Source organism: Mirounga angustirostris, unplaced genomic scaffold (assembly GCF_029215605.1).
Source record: "Mirounga angustirostris isolate CCGP_5_RB_7025 unplaced genomic scaffold, mMirAng1.0.hap1 SCAF_10, whole genome shotgun sequence".
Lineage (NCBI taxonomy): Eukaryota > Metazoa > Chordata > Mammalia > Carnivora > Phocidae > Mirounga > Mirounga angustirostris.
Window position 1 is genome coordinate 49451038 of NW_026991718.1, and position 21400 is coordinate 49472437.

General features: G+C 53.0%; 1 protein-coding gene across 7 annotated transcripts in view; it reads left to right on the forward strand.

Annotated features, from left to right (window-relative positions):
* Positions 1–21400, forward strand: part of SFXN5 (sideroflexin 5) — a 112294-nt gene that overhangs the window by 52521 nt on the left and 38373 nt on the right. For all 7 annotated transcript variants that reach the window (XM_045884777.3, XM_045884779.3, XM_064572324.1 and 4 more), the window contains 4 exons: positions 5140–5193; positions 6023–6079; positions 7455–7520; positions 18676–18766. In XM_045884777.3, the coding sequence (XP_045740733.1) occupies positions 5140–5193; positions 6023–6079; positions 7455–7520; positions 18676–18766 (268 nt within the window). The remainder of the gene's footprint in view (positions 1–5139; positions 5194–6022; positions 6080–7454; positions 7521–18675; positions 18767–21400) is intronic.

The following is a 21400-nucleotide window of genomic DNA, read 5'->3' on the forward strand; positions in this document are numbered from 1 at the left end:
GGGGCTCCATCCCAGGACCTTGAGATCATGACCTGAGCCGAAATCAAGAGTCAGATTCTTAACCAACTGAGCCACCCAGGCGCCCCCAAGATTTAATGTTCTTAATAATGAATTAGCAATATTCTTCTAGTACATACAACACAGTGTGGGAGCAACTTTGTGCTGAGTACTTTGGGGGACATCAGAGAGATAAGCCCTGATTCTACCTTCAGGAGCTCGCTATCCTTTGAGTGATGAGGCTTGTGTTCAAAGACAAGATGGGGGCAAGATGATGCTCAATTATGTAATACAGATTGTAGAGTTCAGAGAAAGGAGAGATCAGCAAAAACTAGAAAAGAGTGAGATAGGAGGAGAGGAACGATACTGACACTTTACACCTAATGAGTACTTGCTGCACGCCAGACACTGGACCAAATTCTTTCCATGCCCTGCCTCCCCGCAAGGCCATCCAGAGAGGTACCAGGGTGGTCGCCATTTAACAGATGGAAAAAAAAAAATGGAGGCACAAAGCGCTCAAGTGACTTGTGCGCGGTCACATGGCTGGTAAATACTAGAACCAGGATTTGGGTGCAGCTCTTCCTGTGACCAGAGCCTGCATGTTAATCACCAGGGCCCATGGCCGGCCACTTGAAGGGAAGTGGGCAGCAAAAGTGGACAGATGTGTGAAGAGGACAGCTGCCAGGGGGTGGGAGCTGCGGAGGGGACCCCAGCCGTGTTATGAACTATAAATGGGAGCAAAGATAGGATGTGCGATTTGGCCAAGGTCCTGCAGCAAGAGAGGGTGGAGGCTGGGCTGGAAATTCTGGCTGTTGGCTCTCCTTCCACTCTCCCTGGTACCAGCCGCTTTCTGGGCTCTCTCCACCCGTCTGCGCGGCCACGCCTGAAGCGTTTCCCTCTTGGAAGAGGTGCAATCCACTGGCATTGAAGCCGGGTGGACTGGCTCCCTCTCTCTATCCATCTCTTTCCTCCTTTCCCCTGCCATGTTCTGGAAAGGGCAGCGTGGGGGAATGTGGGCAGGTTGCACCAGAGATATACATCTGAGAACTGAAGGAACATTTATTTTTAATTTCGACTTAAAAAGAAAAAAGGAAGTTATAAAATATCTGCTCTTGCTCCTGGGACTGTGCAGATGGTGCTGCGTGTTGCCTAATAGGGAATGGGGCTGGCATCCATGTGCTCCTGGCCCCAGCAGCCTGACTGTAGGACCTGCAAAGTGGGATCCCTGTTCCCCTTGCCTTAGCCTCAGATGGTTCCCTTGGGCCCCGTTTGGGGGCAGAATGCAGCACGGCTTTCCACTGCCTCTAACCTCACCCTCCCCAGGTTTGCTGATTCTTCAAACCTCCTTTAATGAGACCAGTCTCCCGACTGTTCCTGCTCCCGTGAGCGTGCACTCTTGCCCCCCTCCACGCACATGGCGTTCACACGCATGCACATCTCAGCTCCATCCCACCACCTCCTTCGGCAGCCAGAGCACACTGATCTCTCCTTCCTGAGCGCTGGTTTGGGTGTTCGCATTTATCAACTTGACATACCCAAGTACCTGATGAAACCGTCTGGTCATTTCCATGTCCAGGTATTATAATGGATCTTCTCATACATTTTCCTGTTTGGTCTTTGTGTTTATTGTGGTTAGATGCCATATATTCCTCTCTTCCCGTATTCTCCATTGAGCGTGCCATGGAACCTGGTGCATAGAAGATGCTTGGAAATGGGCATGGAGTGATGGAGTGTGACTCTTCCTTTGTGCTCAGGTGAATGAGCTGGAAAAGGAGCCCCTCAAATCAGAGAGTTGGAGCCCTCAAGCCAGCAATCAGGAGACCTTTCTGACTTTCTCTAGCTTGCTGGGAAGCCTCGGGCAAATCACGGAATTTCTCTAAGCCTCAGTTTCCCCATTTGTAAAATATAGAAAGTGATCTTTATTTTGTCTGAGCCCCAGAGTTCTGATAAGGATCATGGTTAAGTGACATAGGGGAAATGCTTAGCAAAATCAATCAATCAATCAATCTCTTTAAGAACACATAAGGAGTCAGAGGCGCTCAGCATGGTTAGAGCAGGAGGCTGGGACAGGAAGCTGGCCAGGTTTGGTCAACAAGGAGAAAAGCTCACAGGTTACAAGGTGTGTGTGTGTGTGTGTGTGTGTGTGTGTGTGTGTTACACAGCCTGGGTACTATTTCAGTTTAGGGCTGTGGTTTGTTCTGGAAGAGACTTGATGTCACATTAAAAAAAATGCCTGCCACCAGAAAATACAAGTGAAGACAAAAATGAGAGAGAAGTTTAGGAAAGGGAAGAAGCTAGGAGCGAAGTTTGGACACAAAATGCATTCAGTGAGGGTCTGTGCACTGGACAGATGTGATCCTTAGAGATCTGGCCTGAGCTCCTTGATAGTCAGTGCAAAGAGAGACACGGTTAAATGCTCAATGTCTGCAAGACAGATGCAAACCAGATGCTCAGAAGTATAAATTTCTGAGCCCAAGACTAGAAAAATTTCCTCCAGGAGGATTCATAAATGGGACTCTGCGATGGAAGGAGCAATGAGTGTCCTGGACAATGGTTGTCTGGTAAATACAGCGAGTCCCAAGGGGCTGTATCTTAGGACACTCCTGATGGCCCAAGCTCAGTGCAGGGGGTGTAAGGGGGATTGAGGAGGAGAGGACAATGTGGTCCATAATATACCCATGCTCTATAAACCAACAGATTAGGGGAATGAATTGCTGAGTTCCCAACAGTGAAGAACAGCTTTTATCTCTTCAGGCTTTGGGAGGCGGTCAGACATGCACAAGCATACACAGACGTCCACACGTGCATGCACGCGCGCACACACACTCGCTGGAGCGCATTGTCCGCTCCCAATTTCAGGCCTCTGTAGGCTCAGCTTCCTCTCTGTGGTCTGGCTCCTGGTGGCTGGAGCCTGACTAGGATGAGGCCCTGGGTTCCCAGTGATATTTCTCTTCCGGGCTGGGTGAGGAGGGATTCCCTTTACAGGCAATGGGGCAATCTCAATTGACTTCATACCTGCTACTTGGAACCCAAGAATAGAATTTTAAACCAAGGTAGGACCTCCAAGCTCAACCCCTTCACTCTATAGGTAAGAAAGCTAGAGCCTCAAGGGGACTGTATTCTGTTGGAGACACTGTTGGCTGGAGATCACACAGGGATGGGGCTGAGGCTGAGCTCCAAGCTCTCCTGATTCTCACTCCAGTGCCCTAAGCTGTTGCTGCAGAGAAAAATCAGACTGGGATCTCATTTTGAGGAGAAAAATCTCATAAGATAATTCCTCATTGGAGCTATGGAATGGCTTTGCATTACATAATTTTATTCAAACTGATACGGGCCAATAAATATAAATGTGTGTGTGTGTTTGCTGTCTTAAAACATTTTAATGTTTAAAACATGATTTACAAATGCTGCTGAGGATGTCTAGAATTTGATTTACTGCATAGTATTGAATGTTTATACTTACTCCTTACAGAAATTCTTGCCAAAGAGCCATTTTATCTACAGGAATAATAAATAAGTCAATATGTGGATGGTTGTGCACATTTTTCCCATATGCAGTGGTATTTGGTAGACATTATTTAGCACACAAGCATTCAAAAGAGACACATGGATCCCCGAAGTCCAAAGTTTGCCCAGTTGTCAAGATGAGACAATTAATCTTGACTTAAACCAAAAAAGCAAAGTCAGCAAGTCTAGCTCTTAGGTGACATTCGGGCTTTGGGAATAATGACTCCACACCTAGCTAACGGTACTCAAAATGATTTTTATCTGGGATGCCTGGGTGTCTCAGCTGGTTAAGCGTCGGCTTTCCACCCAGGTCATGATCCCAGAGCCCTGGGATCGAGTCCCACATCGGGCTCCTTGCTCAGTGGGGAGCCTGCTTCTCCCTCTGCCTCTGCCGCTCCCCACTGCTTGTGCTCGCTTTCTCACTCTCTCTGTCTCTCTGACAAATAAATAAAATCTTTTTAAAAAATAACTTTTATCATCGTATTTTATTTTACTTTTTATAAAGGTTTTATTTATTTATTTGAGAGAGAGAGCATGAGCTGGGGGAGGGGCAGAAGGAGAAACAGACTTCCCACTGATCAGGGAGCCCGCAGCAGGAGCTCCATCCCAGGACCCCAAGGTCGTGACCTGAGCCGAAGGCAGCCGCTTCACTGACTGAGCCACCCAGGCATCCCTATCATCATATATATATATATTCTTAAAGATTTTATTTATTTGACAGAGAGAGAGATAGCAAGAGCAGGAACACAAGCAAGGGGAGTGGGAGAGGGAGAAGCAGGCTTCCCGCGGAGTAGGGAGCCCGATGCGGGGCTCGATCCCAGGACCCTGGGATCATGACCTGAGCCGAAGGCAGATGCTTAACGACTGAGCTGCCCAGGCACCCCCCATCATCATATTTTATTTTTTTATTTTTAAAAAAAATTTTAAATATTTTTATTTATTTATTTGACAGAGACACAACGAGAGAGGGGAACACAAGCAGGGGGAGCGGGAGAGGGAGAAGCAGGCTTCCCGCAGAGCAGAGAGCCCGATGCGGGGCTTGATCCCAGGACCCTGGGATCATGACCTGAGCTGAAGGCAGATGCTTAATGACTGAGCCATCCAGACGCCCCCTATCATCATATTTTAATCCTCACAAAAATCCTATGGGGTGGCCAGGATATGAAAGAGCCAGGTTAGCTGAGGGGAAGTAAAGATGTTCCTTTGGTTTGCTTCTTTATTTGTATTGTCCCCCGCCCCCAGTTATGGAAATAATACATGTCCAATGTTTAAAAAAATATAGGCATATTCGAGAAGACTGAGAAAGTACTGTGTCACCCGACCTCCAGAGACATCTACACGCTGGGCTATAGGTTTTTGCATGGAGATATGTACATGCCTATGTTTGTGTATATGGTTATACATACGATGTGATTTCTTTACAAAAGTGGGATTGTGCTGTGATAGAATTCCGCAGCCTGGTTCACGTGCAGCCGGCACCATCCCACTGTGGCCAGCAGTTTATATGTATACATCATCCACCTCAGTTTGTACAGATCTAGTTTACTTTGGTTCGTGGCTGTGTCATTTTTCTTGGCAAACGTGTAGGATGTTTCTTTTGCTTTATCCAGGCTTTCCTCTCTTTCTCTCTCGCAGGTAGTTGGTCTTCTCTTGCCCAACCAGACACTGGCATCCACTGTCTTCTGGCAGGTAACAGTCCCTGGCAACGGAGGGCTCCCGAAGGAAGGACCCAACAAGTGCTCGTTAGAACTCCCTGTCCCAGTGTCTCCCCTCCAGGCCCCTCAGGGAAAGTCACCCCACTTCCCGCCTCTCGCTGGCCCTGTAGCCGCTGGGGGAAGCCCGGGACTTCGGATTCTGCTGAGCAGGTCCCAGCAGCCCACACCTAGGCCATTTTATGTGACTCTCATTTTTGCACAAGGGGATGAGGGCTTGTTTGTGGCTCCCTCCTGCTCCTTGGCTGTTTGTCCCAAGGCCTGTGACCTCGAGGCTCTCAGTCTTGTTTCGATATAAGCCTCACTCAGATCTGCGGGGAAGGTAAATCCATCACCAACCCCCAAGGTAGTGAGTGTTTGGTGCAAGACACTGGGCTGGGATATTTTTGAAAGAAGTTCAGGGCTGTTAGTAATTCCAGGGGCTAAATGTCCACTTTCTATCCAATAAGTAATATAACAAGGATGATGTCAAAGGCAGTGAGGCCCGTTTGGGGCCGTGAGCGCCATGATTCCGGGAAAGGGGACGGTCCCCAGGTTGGGAAGAACTGCCCGCAGGGGCAGGACCCCTATCTTGGTTTGCCAGCAACGGAGGGGTTTCCCGGGGTTTCCATGCTGCCACTGGCACAATGCCGGGCAAATGGCAACAGCTGGTCCTGCTGACCTGTGGGATGGACAGAACCACCTGTGAGCTGGAGACAGCATCCCGTGTCTTTCTGGAGGCTGTGGCCACCTGTGGTCCAGGCCCGGCGTCCACCCCTTCCCTGACGTCTCTTCCCTCCCACCTCCCCACCCCCGTTGCCTTTCAGTGGCTGAACCAGAGCCATAACGCTTGTGTCAACTATGCAAACCGCAACGCTACCAAGGTGAGCGCCGCAGACCACCGTACAGTGGCAGGGAGCGGGCCGGGGGGACCCTCATCCTCCCTACAGTGTGGCGTGCCACCATCGGGGGCTGCTTCCTCTGAGTTAAGCCTTGTGCTCCTCTAAGCACCTGATTTAAACTGCCAACCCTTCTAGAAGGGCCCCGCCAGGGAGGGGCTGTTCACATGAAGTGAAGAAGGCCCATAAAATGGAAATAGAATGGAGGCGGTGAGAGGGAGGAGCTCTGTTGGCTTCAGCATCCTCCTTGGGCAGCTCTTATCCCCAGATCTTGGATTAGGATGGCATCAGCCACATGGGGACCAAATTCCCCTAAAGCTTCCTCCAAGCTTGCCTGGAAGCTGTCTTGGTGCCCCCAGACGGTCGGCTGTAGAGCTGAGGGCTGCTCTTGAGGGGTGAGGGGTCTGAGGGGACCGGCCCCTCCTCCCCCCAAGTCCCCTGTGCTCCTGGGGCAAGCTCTCGGTGGAGGCCCTGTCGCCCTTCCCTCTTCCAGGAAGGAGCTGGGCCCCTGCTTCACTGGCAAGGCTGTCTGTCCTGCACTTCTGTCTCAAGGCAGGGAGAGGGGAGAAGGAGTCCAGGTCCCCTTGTGGGGCTGTCGTTTGGGGAGGGGAAGGTGTGGGCATTCTCTAACCCTGGAGCAGAGAGGGGAGAGCTAGGGGCTGGCCTGGGTGGTAGAAACTTCCCGGCCTGAAACTCTGAGGACGCCCCCCTTCCATCCGCATCTCACGCATGTGACCCACATGTGTATACCCCTGCTTGGATGGCTCCCGTTTGCCTTAAACCAAACATCTCCAAAACTGCCGTCAGAGCACAGTTAAAGGCAAGTTCCTCAGCTCCTTCTCAATGTGATCCGTTGCAACCTGGGTTGCATGTCTGTAGAAACGTTGAGCAACTGTCATCTGTTGGCCTGGCAGCCCGGTTGCCGCCTGGGTTGACAAGGCGCGGGAGAGCCAGCCAGGTGTAGCCAGCCATTTCCACCTGCGCGGTCCTCCAGGTACCAGCAGCCCACGTCCAGCATTCGGTCCTCCTCCCCTGGTTCTGCTTGCCCCAGCCATGAATGACCCATTTTGGCCCTTGCCGTTGTCTACCTCCAGCCAGCAGGGTCTGCCAGTGAGCTCTTGAGGACAGGGCGAAAGTGCAGCGGGCCCGTTGGCTTCTCCCGGGACATTGCTGCCCTGTATTTCCATGTCTGGAGCTGTGCTGAGGGAGGCCCGGATCCCTTCGGCTTCCAGAGGGACCTTTGCCTTCTCACCTGGTGGTGGGCGGGAACGTCTCTTGCAGGCTGGGGCTGTTGGCAAGGGCGGGGTATGGCAGCTTTGGGCACCCAGTGGGCCTGGAACTCTCTTTCTCTGCCTTCCAGCCTTCTCCTGCGTCCAAGTTCATCCAGGGCTACCTAGGAGCTGTCATCAGTGCCGTCTCCATCGCCGTGAGTAACTCTGTCCCCACTTTTTTGTCCTGCTGCCCTGCGGCTGCCCCCTCTCCTCAGCAGCTCCGGCCAGACCTGTCTGAGGTCAGGGCCAGGCGAGGGTGTGGGAGACAGAGGGTCATGTGGGTGGGCTGCCAGGGCAGGCTTTCTAGGCAGAGAAGATTCTGGTGACACTTTAATAGGCATGAACTTGAATAGAGAGAGTGCTGCAGATTTTGGAGAGCAGGTGGGGAGGAGAGGTGGTGCCCATGGGTGACGCAAAGGGCTGCATACTTCCGCTGAGGGCAGGGGGTCTGTTGCTAGAGGGGTCCATGTTTACCCAGCACCCTCCCCAGAGGAGCTGCTCGTCACTCTTGGTAATATGGCTGATGCAGGAAGTGAGGGGCTCAGGAACAGTTGTAAAGCTGGGCCACATGCTGGCTCCCCTTTGCTCTCTGCCTGAGCTCCCAGGACACTGTTGTCCCCTCTCGGAGGCCTTGGTCAAGTGGGCACATGTCCACTTCCTCCCAGAGGCCTATAAGCTCCTCAAGATGGGGGCGATAGGTTCATTTGAATCCCACAGGACTTTGAGAATAGAGCAGCTATGAAGTAGGCTTGGTTTGTAAACTGACTATGTGAGCATAAGGCTGGATCCCAGATGAGGGCTGAGTGCAGGTGATGCAACGAGGGCCCTGGGCCAGAACCAGAGTGGAAGCTACACTCATCCCACTCTTGAGCCCACCTTGCCCCTCCATCTGTACTGTCTAGATCCTGGCTGGGTGGTCTCCTATAGCTGACTCCAGAGGGTAAAAGTCACTTCACAACTTTGTTATTTTATTCATCACACAATAAATACACACAGTTGGGAAGAAAACACTTAGAAAATGCAAATTTAAAAATTCACATATAATGAAAGAATTCACATATAATAATCTTTTTGTAAATCCCACTTTCCTCATCTTTCTCATGTCATTAAGTATAATAATTGTTCACAACTATGTTCTAAACCTCTGTACCATACACCATCATTGATTTCACTGTTCTGGGAAAGCAGGGATTTGGGATTGTTTTGAGATGGCTTCATTTACTCTGCTCCCATGTAGACCACATCCTCTCCAAATGCCCTGCTGGGGAGTGATCCCCGTTCGTGCCCAAGATCAAGCTCCCTCCCCAAATCCTTGTCTTACCCCAAGCAAGAAGCCAGACATTGCCAAATCTATTCAGATGACTTGCCAAGAGACCGCAAACCCCACCCTGGTGGTCCTCAACCCAGCAGAGACTTCATTTGGGGTCATACAAATTGGCAGTCCTTGATTCTGGGGGGCTACTGGCAGAGGTCAGGGCTCTTGTGAGAGAGGGAAAGGGGCTCTGTTGCCTCCTCCTTGCTCTTCATGACAAGAGGAGCTGATGGCCCTACCTAGTTCAGCAGCTTGAAAATCCCATTTTCCTTCTTGGAGATGAAGGGTGAGGTGGGGCAGAGCTGAGGGGAGGAAGCCCCGTCAGGAATAATACTGAGCAGCCCCGACTGGGAGGGGCTTGAGTGAAGGGGACCACTGTCCTGGTGGGACGTCCTCCTCCTGCAGGCATGGCGCTCCAGGCTCTCTGCGTCCCCAGTCCTCACTGTCCCACGCAAGGGGCCCTTGGTCATTCCATCCCTACCACTTCCTAGGATCAGAGCTAGCCCAGATTGTGGGGTGGGGGCTCTGATGCACAAGCCGCAGTTACTGGGGACCCTCCAGGCCCTCAGAGCCAGGGTCTTACCCTCAAGGACTGGGGGCCTCACGCTGGGCTGTCACAGCCCTCAGGGACTGTGCCTGTGCTGGGGACACTCTCCTTCCAACTCCCTGCCTAGCTGCAGGGCGCTTAGAGGCTTTTCCTGACCACACCAGCCCAAACTGTCCCCCACCCCCAAGTCCTAGAAACTTCTGTCCTTCCCACACACTCAGTTACACCCTGTGTCCTGTCCTGTCATTGTTCCACTGGATTACAAGTTAACCAGGGACAGGCCCTGTGTCTTCTCCCCCACAGAGGGGGCGCAAGCACTGCTCCATAAATACTTGTTAATTAGGTTGCTGATTGATTGCCGACCTCAGGAGGCCCCTCTCCGCCTCGATCCTCGATCCTCGGGCTCAGCGGTGGCGGCGTCCCTCTGCCTGACGTCTTCACACAGTGAGGGTCTAACTCCGGCAGATGGAACAGAGTTTCTGACTTGGAAAATCTGCAGCTTGCTTGCTTTTCTTTTGTGTGTGTAAATCACAAAACCTCCAAAGAAAGAGGCTTTATTTTATTTTCCTTTCCCTTGTTCTCTGGAACCCCGGGCCCGCGGCCTCATTAACTGATCTCTGCTTCAATTAGTGACAAATCCCCTCCCAGGGAGAACCTGTTAGGAAGAGATGACCTGCAAACAAGTGTCACGGCCCCAGTGGTTGGCCCAGCTCTGGCATTAATTAAAACGAGTCCCTACAAGCAGGTGGCCTGGATGGGGCGGGGGGCTGACAGGCTGAGGGCAAATGTCAGTGACTGGGGACAAGCTGGAGTGGAGGCCAGGCCCTGAGAGGCCAGCCTTCTCCCTGGACCTTTCCTCTCCCTCAGAAGAGCCAGAGCCCTGACCTTGGCCAGCCACCCCCAGAATCAAGGACCCCCAGTTTGCCTGGCCCCCTGAATGAAGTCTCACGGTGGCCCGGGACCCCCAGTGCAGGGGTAGCAGCCTTTTGGTGAACTCTCTAAATAGATTTGGCAATGTCTGGCTTCTTGCTCAAGAATAAAAAAGAAATTTTGTCTTAAGTTATTTTTGAAATCTAACAGTTTGCTGTCTTTTAACAAAGGAAGCCTCTGTCAGTCCTCAGTGTATTTGAGTTTGGGGGTTCATGTTGAGCACTTCTGTGGTCAGCCTCCCCAGGCCCTGGCTACCCAAGCGTGAGACCCACGCCCTCCCTTCAGGGGTGTGTTTGTGCCAGGCATTTGGCAGGTGCTGGGGGGGGCGGTCACACAGATTGGTGTGTCCTTCAAGATGCAGAGAGGAAAAGCTGAGGATTCTCTGTGGTAGAACCAGAATCATGATGAAGGTGACCCTTGGGTGTGGTGGGAACTAGGGAAGGGGCCCCTCAGTCACACAGGGCCAGCTCTTCCAGGATAGAGCAGAGAGAGCTGAAGGCAGGGTTGTGGGATCCAGGTAGAGGGCACAGCACATGGAGAGGCACGCAAGAGAATGTGACAGACTCCAGAGTGGTGGGGAGATGAGTGCGGCCACCGTGGGACGAGTGATGAGGATGAAGTGATAGGGAACTGGGGAGGAGCAGGGCCGCTCGTGAAGCACTCACAGGGCCTACCCAGGAGTTAGTGGGCCATGCCAGCCGCCTTGTCTCGACTCAGGGAGCGGGGGCGTAACAGGGGGTGCAGGCAGAGTGGGCTGGAGGAGAAGTCGTGGTGGGGTGGCAGGCCTAGCAGATGACCTCCCTCATGGACACCAGGTCCTGGATGAGAATGGACCTGTGGCTGTAGAGAAGGGCGCAGGGCTAAAGTCCTACATGCTGCTCAGGAGCTGGTTGGTGGATCCAGAGTATGAGAGACACTTTATGCCTGGTCTTCAAACCCCTCACGTGCAGCCAGGTCATAGGTGGCTGAGGTCTTTCCCCATTGGGGCATTGCTGATCTCCATTCCCAAAGGCTCTGGGCCCTGAGGGGTCCTTTCTGTACAGGATACAGTGATTGTCTGTTAACCTTTACTAGATACTGGAGTACAAGGAGGTGTCCCAGGGGGGTCCCTGGGCTGAACCCCTCCCCCTCCCAGTTCTCATTGCCCCCAGACTGCTCCAAGTCCCAGTATTAAAGTAGCAAATAATCCCAATGATCACAATGGCTGACACTTCTGGAGTGTCTTTAGGTGCCGGGTGCTGCTCAGTGCTCCTCGTGATTTTACAGCTGAGGAAGCGGAAGCGTAGAGGTGAAATCCCAGAACTGGGATTCAAACACAGGCTTGATCACATGCTATTCTAATACAAAGACCCCTTTTGCTTCCTGCTCCCACTGCGGCCTGAGGAGGAGGGAAAAGCCAAACAGTGTACTTGGCTTCCAGTTTAGAGGAACTGTTACCATGCCTCCTGGCAGTTAAGTCCGCCCCCGGGTACCCTGAGAACAGCGGGGAAAGGAAACTTTTGAGAGGCTCTTTAGGTGTAATGGGGTTAGAGCCTCTATCCAACTTCATACTTGGTTTCTGCACCTGTGTTTTCTGGCCAAGGTTGAGTCAGCAGCGTATATTTATCCCTGGTCTGGAGCATGCCCCGCCTCCTGCAAGACCATGTCTGGCTGGTTCTGTGGTCAAGGGTGGTTCTGTGGTACCTCAGGGTGTTCTCTGTGATCCACGGTGTACCTCAGAGTATTCCCTATGATCTAAGGTGTACCTCAGGGTGTTCTCTGTGGTTGAGGGTGTACCTCAGGGTGTTCTCTGTGATCCAGGGTGTACCTCAGGGTGTTTTCTGTGTTCAAGGGTATACCTCAAGGTGTTCTTTGTGATCAAGGGTGTTCCTCAGAGTGTTCTCTGTGGTCAAGGGTATACCTCAGAGTGTTCTCTGTGGTTGAAGGTGTACCTTGAGTGTTCTCTGTGATCTAAGGTGTACCTCAGGGTGTTCTCTGTTATCCAAGGTGTACCTCAGGGCGTTCTCTGTGGTTGAGGGTGTACCTCAGGGTGTTCTCTGTGATCCAGGGTGTACCTCAGGGTGTTTTCTGTGGTCAAGGGTATACCTCAGGGTGTTCTCTGTGGTTGAGAGTGTACCTCAGAGTATACCCTGTGACCCAAGGCATACCTCAGAGTGTTCTCTGTGGTTGAAGGTGTACCTTGAGTGTTCTCTGTGATCTAGGGTGTACCTCATGGTGTTCTCTATTATCCAAGGTGTATCTCAAGAGTGTTCTCCGTGGTTGAGGGTGTACCTTGAGTGTTTCCTGTGATCCAAGGTGTACTTCAGAGTGTTCTCTGTGATCCAGGGTGTACTTCGGCCCTGCTGTCCTTCTCTGGGCCTAATGGAGGTAGGAGCCATTAGCCTGAGAATCTCAGGCCAAACTGTTGTCTCACTGCTTTCACTATGATTGGCTTTCGGGTTGGAGGGCCCATTGCATGGACCCTGTAGCAGAATCTGAAGTTTTCCAGAAGCCTGCAGATGGTGATATTGGCAGTGGTGAGTCTGACATGAATATCGGTTCTACATCTATTCTGGGGAGGACAAGTTGTCCCTTCCTACATGTAAGGAGTCTGATGTAACTGGTTTTCTAGCAGGTGGCCAGCAGGTCCCTGCAGGACATGGTTCAGGGGTCAGAATTGGTCACTGTTGCTAGCCAACAGGACACTCAACTGAAGCTGAAGCTGATTGGCATTTTAGCCTGTGTATGACTCTGTCCCAGCCACCCTGGCCCTTTGCCTGTGGAGGACAAGTGACCTCCACAGAGGGTCATGGGGTCCACTTGATTACAAAGAGTTTAATCTACAACTGGCGCCATCTGCTGGGCATTTTGGGCACCTCAACGATTCTTCGAACTGCCCCAGCCCTTGCCCCACCAAGGCTCACACAAACTCCTAACCATCTGCTTACATTATTATCCACCACCCAAGAGTAGCTCTGATTTCTGAACCTCATGCCATCTCTCCTTTCAGGCATGTCCTCTTCCCCATTGTTCTCCAGGGCCCCTCGGATCCCCTCATTACAGGTGCTAGTGGAGTCCACAACTGGCTACAGACTCCCTGGTATTTCATGCTTCGGAAGTTCTACTGAGCCTTCTTATCTGGCTGTACCTCCCACTTACCCTTCAGGACTCAGTCAGGCTTGCCCTTTCTTGGAACCCTTCACAGCCTTGGGACCACCCCCTCAAGGCAGAGGGATGTGCCATGCGCTCAGGTGGAGTTAGATCTGTGTGTGCAGCATCTAGCCCCACAGAGCTGTGTTTGCCAAGGTGGACAGCAGGGAGTGCACAAGACAGATCTCCTTTGTGGCTCTTTTTCTCCTGCCTCAGAAATCATTCACTTGACTTATTCTAGAATATGTATTAAGCACCAACTCATTTCCCCAGGCACCAGGAATTCAGTGAGGAGTAAGAGAGACACGGGCCCTGCGCCCAGCACTTAGGGCCTACTGGGAGGGATGGATATTTAGTAAAGAGGCCACAGGTAAAAATATTTCTGCGCTATTCAGTTTTTTAAAATAATATACACGTATTACTTTGATTCCCAACATTTTGAGGAGGTAAATAAATATATACTTCAAGACTGTGATAGAGACAGGGAAGGAAGAGATCTGGGTTCTGTGAGAAACTGTGAAAAGGGAGCCCCGAGTGAAGAGGAGGCCTCTCTGACATTTAAACTGAAAAGTGAGGAGGCCAAGGGGGGCAGTGCCTGAAGGCCCTGGGAGGAGAGGTGATGGGGGGAGGGAGAGAGGAAGGGAGGGAAGGAGAGAGAGAATTGGCTCATGGGAGGAGTGGGGCCAGGCGAGGTGGCTGGAGCCTTGCAGGCAGGGCCCTGCAGATCTCTAAGTGCAGTGAGAAGCCCCTGAAAGGCTAAAGCAAACTGATATCCATCTTTAGAAGATCGTTCTGGCTGCTGTGTAGAGAGTGGACTGGAGGGAGCAAGAGCAGAATCGGGGAGCCAAGTTAGGAAGTGGGCAGTTCTCCAGGGAGAAGAGATGGGTGTGCTTAAAGGTAAGCGGCCGGAGCAGAGAGAAGTCGTCACATTCAGAATACCTGGGAGACAGGACAGGTAGCTCTGCATGCTGGGCTGCAGGTGGGGAGGGAGAGGATCCTGTCCAGGAAGACTCCTGGGTTTCGGGCATGAGGAGCTCCTGACAGTGGGAGAGGACAGGCGGTGGGTGAGGAAGAGCAAGGCAACCTTGATTTGGGGCGTGTGAGGGTGGAGTGCCCGAAGCCCCTCCAGATAAAGGCATCCTGCAGGGGTTTGCAGGTATGGGCTGAAGTTGAGGACACAGCCTGCATGCTTTGCTCAAGCCCCATCCCGTGTCTCCTCACTGGCCTCACAGAAAGGAGGCTGCTGTTGGCCTGGGAGGGACCTTGGTGCCTAAGGAGGCGGCTATCAGCTAGCTCGTGACACTGGAGACCTTGTGTCACTAAGCCCTCTCCCCAGCCTGGTTCTTGGTGCTGGTCAGCACTTACCCCACCTCGGGGATTCTCAGGAAGCTATCTTTCCTCCTCTGCTCCTGTCTACTGCCCATGGCAAATTCACTGGCCTGGGAGCCGGAGCTTGGAGAGAAGTGGCCAGAGAGGGTCCACTGCTTCCTCAGGCCACTGCTGATGTCCCATAGGTCCTGGGCCCTTGCTTCTCCCAGGACCCCTGTCTGCTGACCACAAGGGGACTATCGTGTGCAAAACCCACACCTTGTTTGTTTTCCTCTCCGCCAAAATGGAGCCCCTGTTTGGTTAATTTCTATTTTGTGGCTTATTTGGAGGCTGTTAAAACAGACCCTGGGGGACCCTCAGCGGTGATTGTTCCATATCTCATTATCTTTCCCGAACCCGATTATTAGCTCAGATTTTTCTGATCGCTAGCTGCTGTTGGTGATGAGCTGTGTGCCATTAATACCAGCTGGCTCCCTTAAACAGGACCCACCGTGCCAGGGAAAACGAGCTGGCATTCAGAGCCACCAGCCACTTGGCTTTTTAATTTTAATGGGCTCCACCAAATGTTCCAGGCCAAAGGGCCCCTGAGGAATCAGCACAGACGGGCTCCCAACCCCGCTCTGCCGCCTAGCCCGGTGCCTTCCCAGGCTGCGGCTGTCCTAGCTGCTGGGACAGGAAGGCCCAAGTTGGGGGCTGTGGCAGGAGTGGGGGAAGTGGCCATTTGCCTCCCTTGTATTTGCACCTTCCTGCTCTCCGGCTCATCATCAGTTGGGTGGGCAGGGTGACCTCACCAGCTCCTAGTTTCCCCACTTTGCTTGTCCCCGGCCCCTTCTCTGGCTCAGGCACGCTGGCCATGCTCAGGAATGAGCATGTTGGGAGGACCCCAGTGGGCTTCAGGGAAGGGTGGGCCAGAAGAGATCTGGGACCCTGGCATTGTTTTCTCTTCTTTCCTCCCCCCTACCATGGCCTCTCACCCAGAGTTGGGGAGACAGGCTGGGACACTCACTCTGGACTGTGCTAGTTCTAGCCAGAGGGAAGAACAGCCAGGCAGGGAGGCTTGAGGACAAGTCTGAGTATTTGCTACAACCAGTGGCCACTATTCCTCATCCTTCCATTACACTCCAGCCCTGCTTGTCCCCAAGAAGCTGCCAGGGGAAAGTCCCACCTGCCTGCTGGCCTCCTGGAGGGCTCCTGCTTTTTCTAAAAGAATGTAGGGGGTGGGGCTGGGGTTTGAACCCAGATCTTTTGTTTTATAGCTGGGGTGGGATGCAGGCAGGGCTGGATCAAGGCCCTATCTTCCCTGACTGGGACTGCCTTCCATTCATCTGGATGGCAGCCTCAAGCTGGTCTTTTCAGGGCAGCTTTGCTATGCAAACAGCCAGTTTTAAATGGCACATTAGACATTAAAGCATCCCTCATTGAGATGGAAGACACTTGGAAAGTAAATAGCAACAGTTAAGAGCAAACCTTTGGAATTAGCAGACCCCTGGGTTCAAATCCTAACTTTACATGCCTCATAATAGCTGTGTGTCCTTAGGTAAAGTTCCTTAACTTCTCTGAACCTGTCTGAACTTCTTTGAATCTGTAAAAAAGAGCAACATGCCCTATCTAGAAATCTTGTAGTAGTGGGGATTTAATTCAGACATTTAATGTGACATGCTCAGCTCATGGCCTGGCACCTCCCCGTGCCCCTTTCCTCCTCTTCTCCCACCACCAACACCTGCCTGTGTGTCCTCTTGCCTCTCTCTGTACCTCCCCTCTCTGCACTCTGTAGGAACATGTGCCCTGGCATCTGGGGGAGGCGGTCACAGAAATAGGCAGTCACTGGCTGCCGAGAGCTGGGGAGCTCGGGACTCGATGAGCTCCATCTGCGAGGCAGGGCAGCCTGGAAGTAGGGCAGCAGGACCTAGTGTGGGCTGGCAGCTCCCCGGCCTGCCCTGCAGTCCCAGTGAAGTGTGTCCAAGCCGCCACACATGTCCCTGCCTCCCAGCATTCCCTGGAGCAAGCAGAAAGAACAAGAATTGGACTCTAAGGATCGGCTTGAGGCTTCCGATCTAGACCAGACCCCCAAGAGCCCAAGCTGGGTTTGCCTGGCCACACTGTGGCTCCGTGGGGCCCTGGGCTGCCCAGGGCCTGACAGGGTGGCACTTCCTGTCTGCCCAGGTCGCAGCACCATTCTTGCTTTGACTGCTGCAGTCGCTCTGACACCCCAGAGGCCTTCCCCAGGCTCTGCATCTTCTCCAGCGACCCGGAAGGTCAAGGCCAGAGGCGGGGCTGCAGGTGCAGGGTGGCCTGCTAGCTACCAGGTGAGCCAGAGCCGAGAGCAGGCTGCCCCAGGCCCCCGTAGGCCAGCAGTCCTGCAGTGGCCCCTGCTGCCCCTCCTCCCAGGAAAGATCCACGGGGCAGGGGCTGGCTGTGGCCTCCGTTTCGGGGAGCAGTGGCCTCTCTACACCCGTTTCCGGTCTGGCCACATGCAGTCTCGCCTTTTCTCTCTCTATGCTTGTGCTGTGTTCCCCGCCACAATTCTCTTTCTTCTGCTCTGCCTAACCCCACCTTTCCCTCCTCCAAGAAACTCCCTTCCCAGCCATTGCAGATCTCCATCCATTCATCTGTTGGTCCATGCACGGATTCCTCAGTTTATTGAGCAAGCACTACATGCCATCCACTGTCCTGAGTGCCAGTCATACAAAGAGGAGAAAGGCATGGTCCCACTTCCCAGTCCCGCAGGGGCATCAGATCATGAGCAGGGAACTGAGTGCTGGGGAGGAGGGACTGGGGACGTGTGAGGAAGCAGCCTCCTGCCTGGGAGAGGCGACATTCTTACATAGCTTCGTTTACTGAGGTCTCTTATGCCCCAAGCTCATGCTAAACACTTTACATGCATTCTTTTTTTTTTTTTTTTAAAGATTTTATTTATTTTTTTTGACAGAGAGAGACACAGCGAGAGAGGGAACACAAGCAGGGGGAGTGGGAGAGGGAGAGAGAAGCAGGCTTCCCGCGGAGCACGGAGCCGAATGTGGGACTCGATTCCAGGACCCTGGGATCATGACCTGAGCCGAAGGCAGACGCTTAACGACTGAGCCACCCAGGCGCCCCCACTTTACATACATTCTTATAGCAGCCCTGGGATGCTGTAGATATTACCATCCCTTTTTACAGATAAGGAAACTGAGGCAGGGCAAGGTTCAGTGACTCCCACTGTTAGAAAGTCACTGGAGGGAGAGCTCAGAGGTGGGCCTTACAGAACAGATGTGGACTGGGTAGAGAAGGAAGGCATTCGGGGCATTGGGACCAGCATGGACAAAGGCCCCAAGGCGGGAAAGCTCCCATAGCATCTGGTGAGCAGTCAGCTGGATTCCTGGAAGGAGAAGGTAGGGTGTTAGGGGAGTAGGGGAGCCGCGTGAAGGAGATTGCACCTTTTCACACAAGTCATGGGAGGAACTGGTCGTGGTAGACGTGGTTGGACCTGTGTTCTAGAAGGACAAAAGACAGCATGGGAGACAGAATGGAGTAGGGAGTGCCCAAGGTGAAGGCAAGGGGGACCCCAGTGTCCCAGGCCAAGTGAGGGGGTCTGGAGTCTAAGAGAAGAGGACATGAGCCCAGGATGTGCACTGCAGCCCTGGCTAAGCTCTGCATAGCTCGGTGGTCACCTGTGGGCAGGCGTGTGGATCTCCTTCTCCTGAGCCCTGGTGGTTAGGCCTGTGCCTGAGCCCACAGTGGGGCCCGAGAAAGGGGGTGCTTAGAGGCTGAGGTGGGAGTGAGGGTTCCCGTGCTTCATTTACTTGCCGATTCTGTGTTCTAACGGCGGCCTTTCCTTTCTCCTCAGAGAGGTTGTGTGCGTGTGTGCGTGTGTGTGTGTGGCTGAAGCTTTCCCCTCCGCCTCCCTCCCGGGCTGGCTAACTGGGGTGACTGGGCTGTGTGATGCTGTGCATAGTGGCACTGGAATAGGCGACGCTGAGGATTTGGGGTCCGGGGCAGATGGTGCCGCTTGCTCTCTGCTCCTGCCCCAGCCTGCCAGGCCCCTGCAGCACCACGCATGCACGTTCTCTTCTCTCTTCCTAAGGTGGGCCTTAATGTCCTGGTTCAGAAAGCCAACAAGTTCACCCCGGCCACCCGCCTTCTTGTCCAGAGATTTGTGCCGTTCCCCGCTGTAGGTAAGACCTGCACCTGCGCCGAGGTGCCCGCACGCGTGGACAGGCATGTGAGTGTCACACCTGCGTGTGCGGGGTTGCAGGGCTCTTGGGGAGCTGGACTGCCTTTCCAGACCGCTTCTGACATCGGGGGTCTCCTGGTGTGGGCGACTAAAGCAAAACATGGGTGGACAGAAGTAAGGGTGTCGGGGGCCCCCGCTGACAAGCCCTGTGACCGAGATCCTGCTTTTAGCACCGGGATTAGCCCCCGGCCACCCAAAGGCTAGTAGATAGAATGCGGTGGATCCTATGAACTTGGCTGGGGAAAATGTCTACACTAGCCTCTACCTGGAATTTAACATATCCTTCCATTGTGAAGGTAGGCAGCAAGCCACAGTAACAAGCAAGAACCATGGCTTTTTCACCCGTAGAAATCATAGATATTTTCACATCTCATTACAGTTGTTACAGGGATTCTAAAATATTGTTTGTGTGTAACACTAACTCAAAATTAGGATATTTATTCAATCCACTGGTAGGTCTTGTTTTTTAATGCATTACTTAAAGAGCACACCTGTTACTATACCACAATGAAAAAATATTTTCATCATGTATTCCTATATAATCCCTTTATAATCCTGTATGTTTTGTTTCACCCATTTGGGGACATTATTTGGAGGGGGGCTCATAGGCATCTCCTGGCCTGTGACCATCACAGGGATTCCTGGCGCAAAAGAAGGACCAAAGCTCCTTCTAGTCTAGTGTTCCGAGCCCTTGGGTATTGTGGACCATTGAGGCTCTGGAGGCCTCCATTCATAGTCAGGTAATTGTGGTGCATGCGTGTGTGTGGAGGGGATTTCGCTGCCTTCAGCCGAGACTGCTGGTCTTGGAGCTTCTGAGCCATCCCATCAAGCCCAGCCCGGCTCTTGAGAACCCCCCTGCCTTGCTTGGGGAGAGGGCGCTGCAGTAAAAGTTTTTAAAAACTGAAAAAGAAACAACATTGACAGAAGCATGAGGCAGTACATGATTGGTCATCAAAAGAGAAGTATACACTTGAACCATGACACCAAGCTCCCCATTTGATGCCAGAGGACAAAGATGGGGGCCAGCCCAGGAGCGGTATGAGGTCATGTGACCTCCTGGGTGCGAAGGCTAGTCTGAAGAGCCAGAGTCAGATTCAGGTTCCTGGTCTCAATCTCGTGCTTCACCTTCAGGGCTCAACTTCCCCACCTGTAAAATGGGAGCTCGGGTACCTACCTTCCTACAACCCAGAGCCGTGGGAGGATCAAACGAGACCACAGACCGGATTCCATTCGTAGGATAGTGCTTGGGAGCACCTGCAAAGCCCCTGTGAGAAGGTGGGAGATCATTACCTGGCAGTCCCACCTCCTTAATGGCCAGAGGCTAATGAACTCGCAGGACCAGCTGCCCGGGTGAGCCCCAGCTGACCCAGATAATTGCTATAGCAACTCCACACTTTTAATGAACTCTCAGCTATTTCTGGCATGGGCCACTAATGGAATAACTCTTTAGATCTGACTTTGTTAAGGGGTGTAATTGAGCGAACAAGCCTGCCGATCTTGCGTTCCTCACTCTCCTGGGCTGGAGGGTCAGTTGCAGCCTCAGAAGGTGGCAGCTCTTAGCTGCACTGGACTGGATCTGGGACTCGGCCGAGATGTAATCTGTCCTTGAGACAAGCTGTGCAGACAAGGACTTTGCCAGGGGTCCATTCTAGCCTTGCTCTGCTGGCCGTCTTGCTGTATGACCTTGGGGCTGGTCTTAACCTCTGGAGCTCCTTCAGGAGGAAAGACCCCGCTTTCAGGTTTGACCCTGTCTGCCATCCCCACCTGAGACTTTCTGACCTGTCCGTCTTTGGGCTCCAGCCTGATTCTCCTCCTGTCTTATCCGAGAGGAACCTGCAGGTCCAGCCACTGTTGAGGGGTCTTGAGATCCCACATATCGCTAGCCAGTCGCACAGGTTGTACACAGTGTGGTTTGCAGTCCTGATAGTCCTAGTTTGCCAGGATCCTAAGAGCAGCAGATCCTCTCTGGCTACTTCCTCAGGCCTGCTGCCCGAGTCCTGGCTGTGTGCCTGTCTCCCTTCCACCCCTAGCCCGGGTCTCTCCTCGCCCACATGGAGGCTTCTACCTCCCTGGCCCCCGATGTCCTCCCAGGCCCATCTGCAAATGGCACCTGCTGACTCCCCTGGTAGACGCCAACACAGTGGTGTGCAGGATGAACAAGCATGCCCCCCACCTGCTTTGGGGCCCCTTGTTCTCTCAGGCTGTCATATAGCCCCTGGACTTGGCTACCCTTCACCTTATTCTCAGGCTTAGACAGCTTCTCTAGGCCTCACTGCATGCTGGCAGGGCCTCGGTCCCTCCAGGCATTCACCCTGCTTTCCACGGCAGGCTAGACCAGGCCAGGCCACGCCACGCCAACCTCAAGGCCACCAAGAAGCTTGCCCAGGACTTGCTCTGGCTGGTGGAGGGTCTGTTGTCCCTTCAGACCCCTGGCATGATGGGGAGACAGGACTCACGGAGCCATGCATGCTCACAGGAAGTAGATTGAAGTGATAGGATTAAGCCCTAATTGTTGGGATGTGGGGGGAGGGCTTGGGGTGGGGGGTGAGTGTAGAGCAGAAGGGGATCTTTGTTA